Source organism: Syzygium oleosum, unplaced genomic scaffold (genome assembly GCF_021117445.2).
Source record: "Syzygium oleosum isolate NSW1041296 unplaced genomic scaffold, Sole_v2.1 Sole_v2.03, whole genome shotgun sequence".
NCBI lineage: Eukaryota > Viridiplantae > Streptophyta > Magnoliopsida > Myrtales > Myrtaceae > Syzygium > Syzygium oleosum.
In genome coordinates this window covers 600044-619268 of record NW_026607487.1, presented here as the reverse complement: position 1 = coordinate 619268, position 19225 = coordinate 600044, and the positions used below count along the sequence as shown (strand labels likewise).

The 19225-nt window shown below is 37.3% G+C and overlaps 1 protein-coding gene and 1 pseudogene across 2 annotated transcripts; one reads left to right on the top strand and one right to left on the bottom strand.

Annotated features, from left to right (window-relative positions):
• The first annotated feature begins 7720 nt into the window (after nt 1-7720).
• Nucleotides 7721-12124, top strand: LOC115669616 (flap endonuclease 1-like; annotated as a pseudogene).
• A 2714-nt stretch (nt 12125-14838) lies between these two features.
• Nucleotides 14839-19216, bottom strand: LOC130137631 (cyclase-like protein 2). Of its 2 annotated transcripts, none has more exons than XM_056309335.1 (4): nt 19026-19216; nt 17716-17788; nt 17426-17520; nt 14839-15581 (listed from the first exon to the last, which is right to left on the bottom strand). In XM_056309335.1, exons 1-4 carry the CDS (start codon nt 19141-19143, stop codon nt 15562-15564), a joined length of 306 nt encoding a protein of 101 aa, XP_056165310.1. In that variant the 5' UTR covers nt 19144-19216; the 3' UTR covers nt 14839-15561. The 2 variants fall into 2 exon arrangements, with proteins under 2 accessions (XP_056165310.1, XP_056165311.1); XM_056309336.1 differs by lacking the exon at nt 14839-15581 and adding an exon at nt 15970-16242 and having other exon boundaries at nt 19026-19207.
• Between the last annotated feature and the right edge of the window lie 9 nt (nt 19217-19225).

The window sequence follows — 19225 nt, the reverse complement described above, 5'->3', positions numbered from 1 at the left end:
CAATCCATGTTGTCCATGCAATGTCCAAGTCATTCTAACGGGTATTGAAATATTAAAAATATATACTTTGCATTGGTTTATCACACCATGTGATACAACTGTCACATGAAATATCTTTTATTTTACCACATCATTTCTCTCTCTTTCTCTCCCCCCACCATACTACCAATCAGCATTGCCATCCTTGTCCCCAATCATCTGTCGCATGAAATATGGAAAGATATATGATACCACACCTTAAACATAAAGATAGCTACATAAAAGACGCCGACAATATTTCGAATATTTGTGAGATTCGACAAATCGTGGATCATATCAATAAAGATTACACAAAATCGAATCAAATATATCTAGCATCCTACTCAATATAAGATCATTGCATTGAAAATAGCTTGACTTAGATAATCAATTTTTGTAATGGAGTGAACGTAGATTGCCACAAACAGTATGTTTTCGAATTACAAAATGGATTGATTTGCAAAGTTCCCAATACGAATTATTTTATTAATTATGATATAATTGCTTGATATATTTTATTCCAAATCTTAAAATTGCAACTCACTTATCTCAAATTTTAAATTAAAATTTTAAAAGAAGGTAATGAGAGGAGGCGGCGAATTATCGAGTTTAAATTAATCTTGATTGGTTAATTGTCTGGACAGCACACAGGTCCCAAATCAAAGTCTTCTACTTTCTTGCTTGCTTCTTTGCATTTTCTTGTTCTTTTCTTCGGACTAAAGAAGGGGAAAAGGCAAAAGCCTAAAAAACCTACTCGATTGAAAGAAAGAAAGAAAGAGACTCGCGTGGGAAAGCAAGTCAAAAGTCTTCCACCATCTCACTTGCTTAATTGCAAAGAAAGTGATATGGCAAAAGCTGACAAAACCTACTCGAAAGAAAAGGGGACATGCAAGGAAGACTCCGGCGATTGAAAGCAAGTCAAAGACTTTGACTGTCAAAGCCTTCCATCATCTTGTTTGCTTAGCTATATTGCGAGGCGAGAGACCATTATTTATCTTGAAAACATTATATAAAATTAATTTATTAGTGATGTGATAGAGAAAATTAATCACAATATAGTAATTATACTAAAACTTGTGTTTTACGTGGGACTCGGTATGTCCGACAATGTTGCGTTAAGTCGGTATACGTGAGGCTCCTCAATTTGTCTATTGACTCTAAATAGCTCATATGGATCTGATAGCATATGTGGTAATGTTATTATTTTATAATTATATTTTTTCTATAAATCAAACACAGTGAGCTAGCCAACACAAGCCACTATCCATAAATGTGAACCTGCAAGTATATTATGCATGTAATCCTAACATTAGTCTCATCAAGGATTGGAGGAGAGTTGAAATTGATACGTGGAAGCCATTTGTTACTTGGAATATACATCAACATAACCAAGATCCATTTTCTTCTCCCCGGCTTCCTCTGAGGATCGAACTTGTAATTAGAAGATGGAAAACCACACAAATCAAAGGCACCTTGGTGCTCTCCAAGTGTATATTCTAGAGCAATATTAAGATAAATGGAATATCTATGGTACATTGGCTCTTTGATTCTTCCTTCTTTCATCCATTGACTGAGATGAGACATCAATGGCCCAAAATGGAACAAATTCATTTCCACCTATCTTCTTAGTACCACCAAAACTTAAGCTTCTGAAACGGGGTTAAAAATCATGGGCTCTGCTGCGCAATAAACAAAAGCAAACCATCAAGCACATGAAGAGAGAAAAATGACATCACAAGTGTCATAACTTTCGTATAATGCTCAGTTAAGTGCCATAACTTTTTTTTGATCACTTTAGTACCATAACTTTCGTACAGTGCTCACTTAAATCTCATGTAACTTTTTAATCGATCACTTAAGTGCCATAATATTTAAAAAACTTTCAACACAAGTGCCATGCCACATCGGATTTTCAACACTGGGTAAAAGGTCTTTAAAAGTTATGGCACTTAAGTAATCGATTAAAAATTATGGCACTCAAGCGCACATTTTTTAGAAATCATAGCACTCAAGTTATCAAAAAGAAAAAGTTATGACACTAAAGTAAATGCCGTACGAAAGTTATGGCACTTGTGGTATCATTATCCCTATGAAGAGCATAAAGAGGATTGTTTATTTTCACCGGCCAAAAGATTGCAAGGTCAACAGCAAATTCACGAAAAAATTCCATAAGAAAACATACAGTACCATTCATTAATTACAAGCATATAACATCCTAAAAACAACATGAGTGCCATTAACACAAAAGGGTGAAAGATTGATTTCAGTACAAAGTGTAGCCATATGTCATCATTATAACATTTTACATAAAAATAAAGATTTCACCTGGCAAAATTTGCCACATATATTACGTAGAGTGTGGCATCATCAAATTGGAGAATTTCAAGCTAACGAAGAAATTCAAAGGATAACACTACCTTCATCCACTAATCATTCATGAGAGAATGTTAGATATCATGAGAGATAGAGACAACTGATCTTATGAGGCAGTAGTAACATTTTAGCATTCATTATTCACATAAAGAACACTAAGAATTATAATGAAACGAGAGAAAGAAGTGTATCATGATATACTCTTAAGCCAGTCATCATATATGTCAAACAGAACCATTGAAGGCTATGTTGCCTTCAAGATCATATCAAACACACTGTGAACAGTATCTTCAAGCACACTTTGAACGGTAGTTGCAGCTCATTTCCTTTAAGAACAATATCAAGGAAACCAAACAAGTGAACATCCAAAGGATCAAGCATCCCTTGCGACAATACATCCAGCGACCCGGTCGCCCGATTTGGACAAATTAGGTGTCATTGGAAAGCTCTTACAATGCACAACCCAATTGTACCCTTTGATCATAATCTTAACAAGGTTGACTTTCGATCAAAATCTAGTCGAACCTCGGTAAAAAATAAAGTGTTTACAGGGTCAACAGTCTTCAATGAAGTAATATATTCGATTCACGTGGAATATGTATTTGGATTGAGGGAAGTGAAGGGAAATGGGTAGAAATAATAACCTAGGTATTTTTTCCCTTATTTGGCCATCTAAATTAGAGAGGAAGTGGTTGGAAATGATTTTAAACAGAGGAGACATACTACCCTTAAGCAGGCGTATTTTTATTTTTTTCCAAAAGTGAAGAAAATAGAAAGAAATGTAAATGCCTCTCCCCCCCCCCGCTTTTTTTTGCAAGATTGCCCTTAGTTTCTTTTTAAGTGTTAATTAAACAAGAGATAACCAACTTCATTCACGAAACTTCCCTACATATCATTAACACTCAACATGCATCTAAACACATGAGCGATCTTTTTGGTGCTAATTGGCATACTTCAATATATATATATATATATATATATATATATATATATATATATATATATATGTATGTATATCATGAATTTCTTTGTAGATTTTCCATCTTTGTCGATCCGGTGGTTCAATGGGTGGTTCAACCGGTTGACTCACAAACCGTAACCTGAACCAGTTTTTTGATAGGTCCGCATTTGGAAAAATTGCTTGACACGATTACAAAACCCGATTATGATACATGAGCATAAATTTCCAGCTCTAATAGCGATGATGTGGATGTGTGAGTGGCACTAATGATTTGGTAGTTCATTGATGCTGACATCATATTCTGGAGCATAGAGCAAGGCCCAATAGTGGCACGAAGCAAAAGAAGACTAGTAACACATGACTAGGTGAAGTCAGTGGTTTCCAGTGTTCAACTCGGAGAACAATTACTTGTCTGATGAAGGAAAAGATTGGGACGAGTTGTCTCGTCCCGACACATGAGGTTTTTGTCCATGGTGGAGTTGAGTCGCAGTTGGCGTTGACTCAACAACGTGATTCTAGGGTTCAAAGTCTTTCGGAGTGGATCGAGGCGGAGACTATCTAAGTGGTTGGTGGTGAGTTTCGATTGAAGGGTTATGTTAGCGAGAGACAAATAAACTAAAGGCCTTCTGTAAATAAGTGGAATGCAATATACAAGTAATTGCGATCATTTATAGAGAACCTAAACTAATATAGAGTAGATATATGATATCATGATTCTAGACATAATCTGACCATATATAACATACACGTGATATTTTGGAAAGATTTGGTAATTTGTGAATGATGTGCATTACAAATATATCTAACAAGTTGTAACATTCTTTCATAAATTAATGCTTTTAATCCGATATTACTGTTTAAAGGTCATAGTCCAAAGGACATAAAATAGATATTAGGTGTTAATTTGAAGGGAGGTTTTCGGCTAGTAATTTTGTCAGTTATACGGATGTCTCTTTAGTTTAACTTTCGGCTTTTTCTCTTTTTCGACTTTTTAGAGTTTGAAATCAGGTCTTGATTTAACGTCAAACATCTCAAATTTTTAAAACTAGGATAGGGAAATTCAAAGATGGCGTTTTAATTTGGTTTATAGCAAGAAAAATTGATTGTAAATATCTTTGGTTGTTTTTTTGTTTTTTGTTAAGGTATCTTTGGTTGTTGTGCATGTGAAAATGAGAAAACGCGGTCTTCGTCTTCTGCAGTATTGCTAGGTACTTGGATTTGATGGTTGAATGTGGAAACAAAGCAAAGTCGAATAAACAATGGCACGCGATTACGAAATTATCACGGAAATTCTTGTCCATTTCTCACATTTGAAAGATACGCCAAAAAGTAGGAGGCGATTTACGAGCAGATGCTCATTCTAGAAATGACAGTCAGATGCCAAGCGATTCTTGTCCATCAAATGTGCGAGTATTCTTGAGACCAGTTGGAAAGTGAGTTTCCTTCAAAGAAGGTGACCACTTGCAAAGTCCCCAATGCTGATCACCTTTACACCCACCTTTTCTTAAGATATAATGGTTTTTTCTCACTCGTTCAACTTCAAAAACAGTGCTGAACTTTAACTATGAGGAGTAAAATTCTTGGAAATTACGGTGCAAAGGAAAAGTGAACTTTGAGGGAATGCAGCTGCCACGAAAGTGAATTAAACGAACTTACGGTGAAATTGCATCTTTTGGTCTCTGTCGCTTTCTCTCGCATTCCTCGACAGTTCTTCTTTTTCTCCCTTTTCTTTGCCGACTACTCCTTTTTTTTCTCTTCTTTTTATCAAAGTTTTCTCTCTTTTGCTGACCATAGGCCTCTCTCTCTCTCTCTCTCTCTCTCTCTCTCTCTCTCTCTCTCTCTGTATTTCTCTTTCTTGGCCGTGAAGGAAAAGCTCCACCCTTTTCTTTTTCGAGCTCTCTTTGGCAATGATTACATGCTGAAAAATCCCCCACCCCACTGGGCCGAGAATCCTCCGCTTTTTCATGCCCAGATTTTCTTGTTTCCTTTTGGCCGTGAATTCCGGTCCCTGAATGCCGAGATTCCTCCCTTCGTCAAGCTGGAAACTGCACGCCTCTTTCCTTCTTCGATTCTCCTTCGCCTTTTCTTCCAATTTCGACGTGCGCAGCTGAACATGACCTTCCTCCCATCTTATGTGTTCAGACTGTCCTGAATGGCCGCGCCTCCTTTCCCTTCATTAGGCCGAGTTTGATTAGCTTAGGGCCGGGCTTGCACAAGGCTCGGTCTGGGAACCTCGAGTGAGTTCGGGACTCATTTCGCATATCGGGCCATCTATCGGGCCAATCCCAAAGAAACCCATAGGCGGATCCATGCTTTGTTCGGTGCTAATGCTATGTGCCCAATGCGAAGAAATACAGTAACAACTGCAAATGCGAGAGTATGCAAGATCGGTATTTTTGTTTAGGATCAAACTCTATCGAATTCGATCTTAGTTTTCTTATTAAATGAAGGAGAAGTCTTCGGATTAAAATTTAGGCGTCAAATGGCAGAAACTAATTTAGTAGTAGCATAGCATATCCAACGCTCACACCACTAGATGCAATATGTCCATCCACGACATAAAAATCTTACATACTCTCGCCTTTAAGATTACAGACATAAGTTGATGTATATAGAGTCTAGAGAAATTACTATAAACATTGAGATTTACTAACAATAGATAGGCAGAAACGTTACTTTTTCATATTCCATAATTATTTATCGCATAGAAAAATTACTAATTACTAATAGGTAGATACTTTTTCGGTAATAAAGGAGTTACTAATCATACTAATTTTGTATAATTACTTTATTGCTTTTTTATACCAAAAAATAACTTGGATGAAAGCATAGTGGTGTATGGACCAATATACTGTTCCTCTAGATAACTGTCCAAAGCTTCACCCTCGGAACTGAAAATGTGAGCTGCAAAATTATGTATAACCATCGTTTCTCACATATTAGAAGTGTGAGGAATCAGATCAACATTAGTAGCTAAAGCTTGGAGAAAATAAAGAACAATATACTGTTTCTCACACGGATGTCATCCTTCTAATAACTAAAATGAAGATGATATTGAACATTTTAAAAATAGTTTAGGAACATAATCAATTAAAAGATAAGGAACCACAGCATACATTAGACAAATTTAGGGATTTAATTGAATCAATTGTTTGATTAGATGGGACATGGACGACGCATTAACACAAAAGCTCGAGGACCAGAGGTTTCATTTAAAGATAAATCTCGAGACCAACTTTACTTGTTTTCATATAAAATGTGGATAGTAAATTTCATCGTTCTCGTTGAATCTATATGTACTAAAATGATTGGATGGTGAATAGTGAAATGATGATGTGGCATGATTGGGAATTTAGTTCGATTAAGTTAGTTAGCATTGTTAGGTAGTAAAAATTCATTTTTTTTGTATCAATTTTCTATAGTTACTCAATATTAAAAAGGCGACTTCTCACTCATTTCTTCGTTTGTGAATTTCGAAAGCAAATCTAAATATTTAACCTTGAAAGTTCATTGTGAAAAAGTCAATTCTCACCACCATAATTCATTTATTTGAAAAGGACTATAATTTGGTATGCAATACCAAATTCTTTTAGATATTATTATTATTATACTACGACAATTCATGAAATGTTCATTTTGCTTGAGTTCTAACATTTGTCTCACTGATAATACCACAAAACCATTTCCTGATTTGTAGTGTTCACAGTTAGTGCATGCACACGTCTTAAAATTTATTCATTGATTTCTCAAGTATTGCTAATGACGTCGAGTCGACAAAGATATGCAAGACCAATTCCTTTTCGAGGTTTTTTTTCCCACATTTTTCGGAATAGTTAATTCATGTGAATTCGTAGTAACAATCACTAATATGATATATTAGAGATGTTTACGCAATTTAATATTTTTCACATTTATTATTATTGTTTCGAAGGTGATTGAAAATCATGTAAAATGCTAATAGTAACTCTCGAGAGATGGTTGTCTTGACACATTGAAGAAAGCTTAGGGACGTGAATTGTGTTTGTTCTTCTGGAGGGATCCTTCCCGAGAGCTTTATTGCTTGAAATATCGAGAGCTTCCAATTCATTGATAAGGGAGAAAAGCCCGCGACAAAAACCTACTCAAAAGAAGAGGGAGAAAAGAAAAGACCGGTGAAGTCCGAAGTCTTCCTCAATCTAGCATTGCGAGACGAGGGACCCTTATTTTCCGTGAAAATGTCGTATAGACTTATTATTAGTGACACGACTAGAAAAAATCAATCACGATACAATAATTATGCTAAAACTCATGTTTAACAGTGGGACTCGGTTAAAATTCGGACAATTCATTTAATCTGGATGTCCGACGATAGTACGTAAATTTTATATACATCAAACCCTTCAGTTTGTTTCTTTTAAATCTTTTCTGATATGGTTGAAATAAAGAAAAGCTCAAAAATCACTTTCACTTTGTATCCCGATTTTTCTTTATATCCTCCATTTTTAAATCCGTGGATCTCCGATTTAACATTTATTATTAAATGATCGGGACGTGGGAAACACTTAGGATGGCGACCCATTGTTTAATATGTACATATCGTGGCGTGCTTTCGCGACTTGTCATAACGGTTGCTAATCCAAATAGGCCAAGAGCACCTACAAAGAGAATCGATTCCAGATCTCCCTCTTAAATTATTATTTATCGTGAAAATTCGGAGATTAAGCACACTAGTAAAGGAGATGATAGGTCAGGTGCAGCTGATGAAATTGGTGACGTTGTGATTAATTATCGCTATTAGATTATCAGCGCTCCCACTCGCGACACCTGGCGCGTGGGTCACACGCTTCTCCACCACCACACGCGCTGGTCTCCAAGTTAGGCGGGAAGCGGAAGAGCTCGAACCCTAGAATTCAATTTCATCCTCAATTTCCACTGCAATCCTCTTCTCTCTCCGGAAATGGGCATCAAGGTAGTTCCGACCTCCTCCTTCTTCAATCCCATCATTTCCCATATGATTGTTAATCGAATCGCCCGTTGATTTCGATAGGGACTGACGAAGCTACTGGCGGACAATGCCCCGAAGTCGATGAAGGAGCAGAAGCTGGAGAGCTACTTGGGCCGGAGGATCGCCATCGATGCCAGCACGAGCATCTATCAGTTCCTCGTTAAGTGCTTTGCTTTTTATGGATCGATGCCTGTGATTGATTGCGCGTTTCGGTGTCGGTTGGGATTTGGATTTTGAGTGTTGGTGGTTTTTTCGGTCTTTGATTGGTGGATCAGGTTGTGGTTGGGAGGAAGGGGACTCAGATGCTCACCAATGAGGCTGGTCAAGTCACCAGGTACTACTACTGGCATCGGAATACTTCGTGGAAATGAAAATCCACTTTGCTCAAGTTTCTGTTTTGATGCTTCAGATGTTATCGCTTGGACTCTGTTTTATGTATGTGATCTTTGTGCTTGGAAAGTGTTGACTTGGAGCTGCTTTTTGATTTGTCTTCCCATTTAGTCATCTGCAAGGCATGCTTTACCGGACGATTAGGCTGTTGGAAGCGGGGATACAGCCAGTGTAAAATACTCTTCTTTACCTCTTTTGTTTCATTGGGATAGATGCTAAGAAGAGTGAAGCTCATCTTTCTCTAAATTATGCTTTACCGTTTGATACGATAGCTACATATTTGATGGTAAACCTCCTGATTTGAAGAAGCAAGAGCTTGCAAAACGGTACTTTATTATCATGTAGCCTTTTCTTTTCTTGTTTCTTTGAATTATCTACGAATACGTTTAGTTACCTTGAATGAGTCTCTGAGCAGTTTTTCGAAGAGGGCAGATGCCTCTGAGGACTTGGCAGTAGCCATTGCGGTATAAGCATCTCTCTCTCTCTCTCTCTCTCTCTCGCACACATAAGCATGCAGAAACACAGACTATGAAAGGGCTTAGTGAGCTCTGTATTAATTGCCTGCAGTCTCAGAACAAGGAAGACATAGAGAAATTCAGTAAAAGAACTGTGAAGGTTGGTCTTTGTTTTCATCACTTCCTTACAGTGCGATCTTTTTGTCCTGTTCGATGTGAAGTTTGATTTTGTCTTTGTTTTCCAGAAAAACCTATGTACGTAGCTAACTGGGTGTGTGTGGACTTGTGGTACATGGCTTTGATACCCTTGCAGGTGACACAACAGCACAATGAAGATTGCAAAAGACTACTAAGACTTATGGGTGTCCCACTAGTTGAGGTTACTATTCTGTCTGAAAAGTTTGTTCTTTTTTTTATTTCTAACAAAAAGCTTAGATATCAAATTCAGTTTTTGTATGTTAGGCTCCTTCAGAAGCAGAGGCACAATGTGCTGCACTTTGCAAAGCTGGAAAGGCAAGTATCTTCCTGTTTAATCGTCTTCTGATTTAGGATAGTTCATTGTTTCCCATGATAACCAATCGTTTAACTCTATGTAAATTACCATCTTGTTTCCATGATTTAATTTCCTTGTTCACTGAACATATGCTTGTTCACTTGTCTAATGTCTTTTTCTGCATAGTCACTTGTTTCCTCGAAAGAAGTTTTTACGGGATCCACTGAACTTATGCTTTTTCACTTGTCTAATGTCTTCTTCTGCGTAGTCATTTACATTTGGTACGTTCTTTACTAAATCATCTTTGTCCAAGGAATTTTCGCTGACTTTGAATTCCTATCATTGCTTAATTGTTGTGCGGTAACCAGAATTCATCTATCACCAATGGTGTTTTAGATGTAATTTTTGTTTTTCAGGTTTATGCAGTTGCTTCTGAAGATATGGATTCCCTTACTTTTGGAGCTCCTAGATTTCTTCGCCATTTTATGGATCCCAGCTCAAGAAAAGTTCCAGTCATGGAATTTGAAATTTCCAGGGTACTTAGAAAAGTTTATTCATTGCGATTGCTTAAATTTTTTTTTTCTCACTTTCATGACTTTTAGATCTTGGAGGAGATGAATCTGGATATGGATCAATTCATTGACCTTTGCATTCTCTCTGGATGTGACTATTGTGAAAGCATTCGAGGTAGACGTGATATTATTGCAGTGCTCTGTTAACTGTTTTATGCTATCGTGTATCATTCTGCTCTCTCATATGTTTTAGATTGATGATTTCAGTGGCTTTACTTTGGAATGAATTTATCAGGTATTGGAGGGCTGACTGCTCTTAAGCTCATCCGTCAACATGGTTCCATAGAAAACATACTAGAGAACATAAACAAGCAAAGGTGCTTCTTATTCTCTTATCTTGTCCCCCCGACTTGTAAGCAAAATAAGGCAGCAAAGTTTCTCACTGTAATTGTCTTGGCTGCTTATTCCTTCACTTAAAAGAATTATCTCTCAAACTCAGCTGGAGCGGAAATATTTGATCAACGCTTTGAAACTGAAAGATCATTTGCCACCAATAGATTTGCGCTGGAAATCAGTGCATCAACCATGCTACTTCATGTGTTGATTTACTATAATACTTTTATCTATTATGATGTCTGCTTTGTCTATTCTTTCACTCTCACTTGAACAAAATTCGTTTCTCTATCCTTAAGACCCAGAGGCTCTTTGCATTACTCGGAAGTCTTTATTCAGTTCAGTTATCCTTCTTAAGGAAATGTTTTCTTGTTTTTTGAATAGGTATCAGATACCCGATAATTGGCCCTATGGCGAAGCTCGACTGCTTTTTAAGGAACCAATAGTTTCTACGGAAGAACAACCTGAGATAAAATGGACTGCTCCAAATGACGAAGTGGGCCATTTTCATGTTGGGATTCACTTGCAACATTTCACTTTTGAATTCTTGACTCATTTCCTAATTGATTGTTCTTTCCCTTTCAAGGGCTTAACGTCCTTTCTAGTGAATGAGAATGGGTTCAACATTGACAGAGTGACAAAGGTATGGCTTCTATTCTCAGTAATGTGTTGGTCAGTTGCCTACTCGAGGAAGTTGCTTCTTTTCCTCTGGAGGAGAGAGCATACATGTTTTCAATGTTGTTTTACCATGTGTAGCAGACGATAGAGAAGATTAAGGCAGCTAAGGATGAGTCATCACAAGGCCGGTAACTAAAGCGTGAATAAATGAAAGTGACTTCCAAAATGCACTTTCTTTCATCCGATGATTCCTCGTTTATTTTCTACAGATTAGAATCCTTCTTTAAGCCAGCTAAGAATCTATCTATACCTGCTAAGAGGAAGGTATGTCATCTTGATATATTTGAGTACTGAGAACCTAGAATTTACCTTCTTTTAATGTATGTGAAGGTGTAATGTCACACATTGCTCTAGCAAAGAGATGTCTTCAGATGCAACTTTTGGTGGATGAATAGTACTCCCTTTAACTCACTTCATAAGCCATTGATTGCCCTAGCGATGCACAAATTTTTAGATCTTTGTGATCATTTTTAAACTGTTGGTGGTAGTGTTGTAAATCAACGGTAGTTTGTTGCCATGCCCCTGCTGCTTATGCCCGATTAGTCTCATGTAACTTTACAGATGTGCTAATGGTGTTGCATCAACCTATTCATGAAATCAATTAGATAAACAAAAGCACCAGCATGCTTATACGGATCTGTTAAGAATTTCGGCCTGATTAACAACCATAATTGCAATGGATGGCAGGAAAGCAAATGCACACTTCAATCCCCCAATCTAGCGTTCAAGCCTAAGACATGCTCTACACAAGTCTCTGTAAATCTCCAGCACAGGTTCCTTGGCAACTTTAAAATGCCAACCATGGTCCTGGGTTTGAGGAACTTCAAACAGCCATTGAGAGTTGTCTGCCTCCCGACATGGAGCTAAATGATGGTGGATGTAAGAACCCTATTTATTGAGCAAGTCCTGACTTGTAGATGCTGTTTTTGCCCATTGTTGGAAGCAAGTTGATGCTTTCCTTTCCTAAAAAACGGGTCATGTCTTATGGTACTGCAATTTTGGAAGAGATTTGTATAAATTTTTATTAGATGGATGAAGTTTGCTCTCTATCCTAGAACGAGATTGGTACTTCTGATCGGGCAAATTGCATTTTAGTGTTCATTTTACGATACGTATATGTCACTTATACAATGTGTATATTATTGTCATTCATGCAACAGGAAACCCCTGAATATATTGCCAAAGCAGCAACTAACAAGAGTTCCAGGCTGGTGGTGGTAAGAAATAGTTTAGTTGGCATATAACAGATCATGGAACAGCAAAACCATCGACATCTATGTCAGGTACTTGTGAGTTTCCCAATGGCGATTCTTCACAATTCTTGGTTTCGATTTCTCTCTTAAATCTCCCCGCTTGGAATTGTGATATATGCGTCGTTATGTTTCTTGCCTTATCCAGGAGGTTTGCTTGCAAATTACGAGTGGAAACTTGATGTCAGTTTGTAGTCTCATGTAGTCTTTGCTGGATACCATCATATCATGGAAGGTTTATGGGTGCTGAATGCTGATTTAACTTTCATTCATGACTACTTGTTTATCTTGTTGGACTACTATCGTGTGTTTCATGTGTAAGTTTCTCAGTGCGCATACATTTGATGGGTTGACTGATAACTCAGAAGATGGAGATACGAAACTACACCAGCTTGATATCGAATAGTTAGTAGATGACTTTGATTTGTTGCCACTTATGTTACTAACAAATCATATCAAAACTCCAATTACAAATTTAACTTGTTTATTGTCTCTTACATCGAGTCATATCCAAATTAACAAATTACATAACATAATTTAGGAGGATTATTTCGAAACACCATAAGAACATTATCATGTTAGGAACCGAAAATTGGATGCTAGAAAGAGCCAGCAATCATAAAATAAATTTGCATGGAGAAGCAAAGGAGTTACCAAGAAACCGGAATTAGCTAATGCATGCAAAATTTAAATTGACATATAGTATACTATAGCTTATAATGTATATAAGTAAATTGTAATATGATCTTTAATCAGATCATATATTTTATTTATTTGTGTGGTATAAATCCTATCATCTGTTGGGTCATTTACCTATGTGTATAGTACATTAAGGTAAATGAAAATTCAACCATTGATTTGGTCCACCTATATTTGTTGATAGAGTATATGCCACAATGAAAATGGTTAACTCACACGGTAGGTGTAAGAGCCCAGTTACATTGTGCATATTTTGCAAATGATCAAGTCCTAACTGCTTTATCTTTAAGTCACATGTAAATCAAAATCTGTATGGAGTTCATTTGCATTGACCGTCTCAGTTTCTGCCTGAATTGATCTCTCAAATCACATTGTATGTCATAATCTTACATTTTTAAGCAGAAGCTAAAGGTAACTACCAAGAGGAGTAGTGGCCAATCCTCAAACAGCCTAACCAATCTTTGCCTCAACATTCTTCGATACAATCCCTGAACCCATGGGGTCCAACTATTAGAAGCCATTCTTGTTGCCATTTTCTTTGCTAAAGCTGCATCATCCACCAAGTAAGGTACTATATATTTTTGCATGTCAGCAAGAGAGATCTGGAGATGGTTCCTAGAGACATTGATGAATTTGACTTTCCCAGCTTCATCCAAGGTGTTCAATCCAATCCAATCCTTGGTGTAAAGCTCGGTCTGCAGGAAATGCATCGATTAGATACATTTCTATTTGTTTTTTTCAATCCAATCCAATCCAGTCCTAATGGTAAAAGGATACAAATTGTAGCAGAGTAAGGGTAAAAGCATGTTATGACAAGCTTACACCACAGCGACCACACAATATCACAATATGGTCGTTCGCCCATTCTCTTTTGTCCATTTTTCTCATGTAAATGCAATTTTCCTTCGATTATCGACTTGTCAATAGTTAATGCTCAATGATGAAATGAAAATCATAAATCACTACCAAAAGTAATTTCAGACCATGTCATGGATATACACCTCCTACACCCTAGGGCTCAGTAAAGATAATGCTTTCACAATCCTCAGTATTACTTTCAACATGGTTAATCATTCACATCTAGGGCTTAGAAAATGTTTCAGCTTGTTCTCTGTTACATTTCTTGGTTGATTGCGCAAAGTGCAATAAAACAAGTTGATTTTGCGCACAATAAAACAAGTTGATTCCAAGTCAATATCAATGTTACCAGAGACTTTATATATTCTACACCCTTGATTTTTCACATATTTATGTGTGTGCAAGTCCTCGAGCAAATTCTTAATTATGGAATCAGTTTGAGGACAGGAAATAATCTCAAAAGAATGGAACCTTTCAAAATGCATGCTTTCTGTACCACAAGGAGATTCCACCCTCATCCACCATAAATACTTTACCGCTGCTTTTCAGCGACCATCAGTATCACCCAAATTACCATGATTCAATGGCACCAATAAAGACATTGATAACTGCATTTCAAGGTAATGCAGCAATTACCTCCTGGGTAGGCAAAACAGTATCAAAAGTTTCATCTAGATAGTATACGAACTAGGATGTTTCCTCTGGTATCAACACAGTGTCTTGCTCAAACTAGAGGAAATAAAAAGAGTTAGCATCACAAAGCTGCAAAAGACAAGGATCCAAAATCAACAACATATACAAAACTAACCATAATAAGGACAGGGTTCCGCAAGTTAGCAAATCTTTCCTTGTAGGTTGAGTTTCTGTAATCCACGAGATCAATGTTTACTTTTGGGAGATACCTGCAGCCTTTTAGACAGTTAGCAAGGTCCTGCAGAAACGAAAGGCAATTCACGCATTGCTTAATTGAAATGACATTTACTTTGTGACACAATAGTGAGTGAAATGAGATTTTGCATTGAGAAATAATATCAAACATATGAAACTAAAAACAGGGAATCTATGAAAATATGCATTGCTCCTATGTTATACAAAGAGTATTGTCGGCCACGCCTATTTTGGAATGGTTATAAAAATTTTTGACAGGATAATATAGTAAGATGTACAAAATTAGGACCATCAAGAAGATATAAACAAAAAGTCATCGTGTTTAAATATTTTCTCTATTAACACAGAATCATAGTCATGGGAGTATCTTGACATAACCAGCGGGTGCCAAGTGCTCCGGTGATTGTATGAAGGTTTCCGAACAAAACAAGAAGATGCAGTTAGTGAAGTATAAAAGAAGAGAGAAAATTAGGTTGGCGCAATATTTCAACAGTGGACATGTAAAGAAGCTACTTGTTGAAGCTGCAGAAAAAGTAGCCTGGATAAGACTTTGAGCAACACTATCTTCGGGTATATTATAGTAAAAGGGTAATGTGAATCAGGAAATGACTAGTAAGACCAAGCCAAACTTGGACATAGTCAGAGTAGACCCCTATTAGCTCAATCAAATAGTTCACAAGAACGCAGAAGATACTGGACTGTAAAAGAAGGAAAAAAAAAAATCAAACTGCAGTGATATAAGCAAACTTCAGCCCCCATAAGACCTCAACAAAGAGAACACTAGAGAATGGCGTATCCTAATGCCAAATCAATCTAAAACCACACCAGAAACGCCTGTCATGTACAAAAATATTTGCAAATAAATATAGGAAAGACTTGAAAAAATGATTTTTTTTTTTTTGCCCTTGTCATGTACAATTCCACCGGAGAGAACTGCTCTCAAATAGACAAACAGATTCTCAAAGGCTTCTGTTCATGAGTCACTATAACCAATTTCGGCGGGCCTCATCAAGTATATGTTCAAATGAAGTCAATCCTCAGCAGCTCTTTATTAACAGAAAAGAAGAAACATGAGAAACAATCCAAATGAGTCTTATTTTGCAAGCATAACATTATCTATGTAAACATAACCATAGCCTCTGCTTTGCCTATAGTAATATTACATATTCAAATGATCGCTAAAGTTCCACAATCTCTGCAAAACGTGTCCTGTCAAAGTAAATTTGAATTCTGAGGAGAACGTGCGTGCAATGCCTTTCTCACTTGGCACTTTTGATAACTCCTACTCCCCTGGAACCAAAAACGAAATATTGTTAGCACCTGGCATTATCACATGCAAAGTCACGAAAACAACAAAAGAATCTTCAATTGACACCTCTATGGTAACCAATCAGGGATAAGTTGATCTCGTGTGATGACGATAATGATGATCGTAGATAAAACAGTCGTCTAATTAATTCCCCTCAAAAAGAACAAAACTCGGAGAAGTTATTTGATAAGGATGCATCTTATACGTGATCCTTCTGCACCAAGTAATCTCAAAGGCAGACATGGACTGTATACACTCCTATGGGTGCATCTTCGAGTTTCAAGCCCTCAACAAGAATAATTTCTTGCAACTTTACCGTAGTGTCAATGTCTTGAACCTAGACTTCATATGAGAATGCAACGATGTGAAATTAGGGAAAAATCACCAACACTAGTTTAGGTCTAAGATGGCAATTCAGCAATGAAACATGGTCATCCTTAACTTTGATGGGGAAGTTTGTCATACGTCAAATCAATTTCTTACCCAGCTTTCGAGGAAGATAAGGTGGGATGGGATCAAATGATCATATGAGGTAACAGACAGGTAATCAATTCATGCATCGAATAGCACAGACTGTGTCATGCATGATTGCATCTCAATCTCAGACATGTAATAATCTACAAGTTGCAGAAGAAGAAAGAAAATACATGATCAAGTCGCACTATTTCTCAAGAGGTAGGTTTAGTGAAAATTGAACCTGTGTAGTGCTCAAAAAGCCTAATAGCAACATATGCTTGAGCGTTTTCTTACACAACCATGTCTTTAGAGATCAACCGAATATCATGTGTTCATGTTGACAGTTATTACAGCACCATACTGCGACTCATGTGTCGGCAAGGAGAAAATCAAATAAGATGAAAGTATGCATTTGTTGCCATGCCTAAGAAAAATAACATTTGCTTGTAGTGAAGCTGCAAGTAAAAATTGGTGGTAATAGAAAAGGTAGCTACCTAACAGAGAAATATATCCTAACATGGTTTCTGGGTAACGATTAGGAAACATCATGAAGTACACTATAAATCAGTGAGTCTTGGTAAAAGGTGAAGATAAGATTAAAATGAAGCAAACCACCAAACACACACAAACAAAAAAGAAAAAAAGAAAAGAGAAAAAGAGCTTTCTCACTAAGATTGCATCAGAATAATAGAAAAGGACGAATACTACCAAGTTTAATTTCTATGTTCTCTACCAACCATTTTGCTCCATCTCTCACGAATTCCACATGGCTCGTGTCGAACTCTTTTTTGTACATAAGCCATCTAAGAACAAAACATAGCACAAATCTAATTTGTCCTTCTAATCATAGTACTGACTAGTACCACAGTATACTAAAATACTCAGATGAGTACTCCAATAGCACATGCATGGGTGACATGATTTCCAACAATTTGGAAATCCCACATTAGTTCAGCTTACCATGACCCACAAAAGGATGCTTAGGAACCAAAGTTTACCTGGCAGTATGTAGGATTCTGAACAACACCCGTCCCACACCCTTGGGAATATGTAAAGACTCCATTACTTCAGCTGCAGGAAATAGTCCATGTCATTCTTACAGAATTGGTTGGACATATCAATATGTTTCAATCTCAAAGTTGTCGGATCAAATATTAGTACGTGCCCAACTATATCCTTGAAAATAAAAAGGAAAAATCCAAGGGCTTGTTCTCACACCAAGACAAGTATTCTACTTGGTCCATTGCAAAATTGACCATATTAGAATCTAGCTAGAAGAACTAGTGTATTTCCAGTAATGGTCACTACTGGGACAACTAAACTGTGCAAGAATTTTACTTCTGAAAGGAATAAATACTCACAATATTCTCCAATAGCTCATATTTCACCTGAAAACAAAATATAGTATATCCATAGACAATAAAACAATAAAAGTTGGCAAATATGACGTGCCAAGCCCTAACACACAAATGACTAACTAAAATGGACATGGAAAATGCAGCCACTATTATGAAGCACCCAAGTTTCCAGCAAATTGGTCAAACGATCAAACCTACTAATGATGATAATGACGATGACAACAGCAATAATTTGGCAGTCAGCATGTAATTTTGAAAGCAAAGTTAGAACCTAGCATTATTATTGCAAATGAGTGAATTAGAGAAACCACACCACTGTTCTTATACAAAGGTCATCTTATGTACTCTATCTTCTGACATTTTTTTTTTCGTATTTTGCTTTTGAACCTTATGCATAATTCTACAGGCATAAAACAAGAGGAATAGATTCAACGGATCGTACATGCCCAAAGTGAGGATATTGCCGTTCCACACCGCAAGATTCAACTACCTATGCCCTTCAACGAGCGTGAACACAAACTTCTCTTGAAACGTCGGGTTTTTACCACCCTCTGCACACCAAATCAAATCAAATCAAAACTAAGATGTCCATTCGCACAGTTTTCCCATTTAGCTCAACACCAGAAACTTCACCCATCAAACCACCGTAACGAAACTTCATATCCAGATTCGAACAGGGAAAGAGGCAATTGCGCAAGCATTTGGTGTGCAATTTTAGAATTACCAGTTGCAAGTTCTGGTGCGAAATTTGATGCTGCCATATTCCAACCAGCAGCCGCCAAGGGGCTCCTAGAGGCGATGATGGCGGAGGCGTAAGTAGGGGTGGAGGCCGCGGCGACCCGCCGAAGAATGCAGCGGATCTAGGAATCAGAGCCGCCAATGGGAATTCTGTGTATGACGGCGGACGCAGTGGCAGCGTTTGAGGTATCACCCCCGAAACTCTCCATTACCTTCGATTGTCCGCGTCTTTAAAGGCCCCAAGTGGTTTAGACCTTGCACTCTTTTTAGATTACCACAATTTATTACCTCGAGCTTCCATAGCTTTTTCAATTTTGAGAGGTCTGACATCCTCTCCAGGGAAGGGCAATCGACGACTACTAGGGAGCGAAGGGATCCCAATTCTTCAAGGCCACGAATCTCGACTAATGAA

Coding starts and splice junctions, on each gene's coding strand:
- LOC130137631 (XM_056309335.1), bottom strand. CDS start 19,143: ATGTCAGACCTCTCAAAATTGAAAAAGCTATGGAAGCTCGAGGTAATA. Junction 17,789..19,025: donor AAAGACGCGGACAATCGAAG/GTAATGGAGAGT, acceptor TATTTCCTGCAG/CTGAAGTAATGGAGTCTTTA. Junction 15,582..17,425: donor GAACATAGAAATTAAACTTG/GTAGTATTCGTC, acceptor GACTATGTCCAA/GTTTGGCTTGGTCTTACTAG.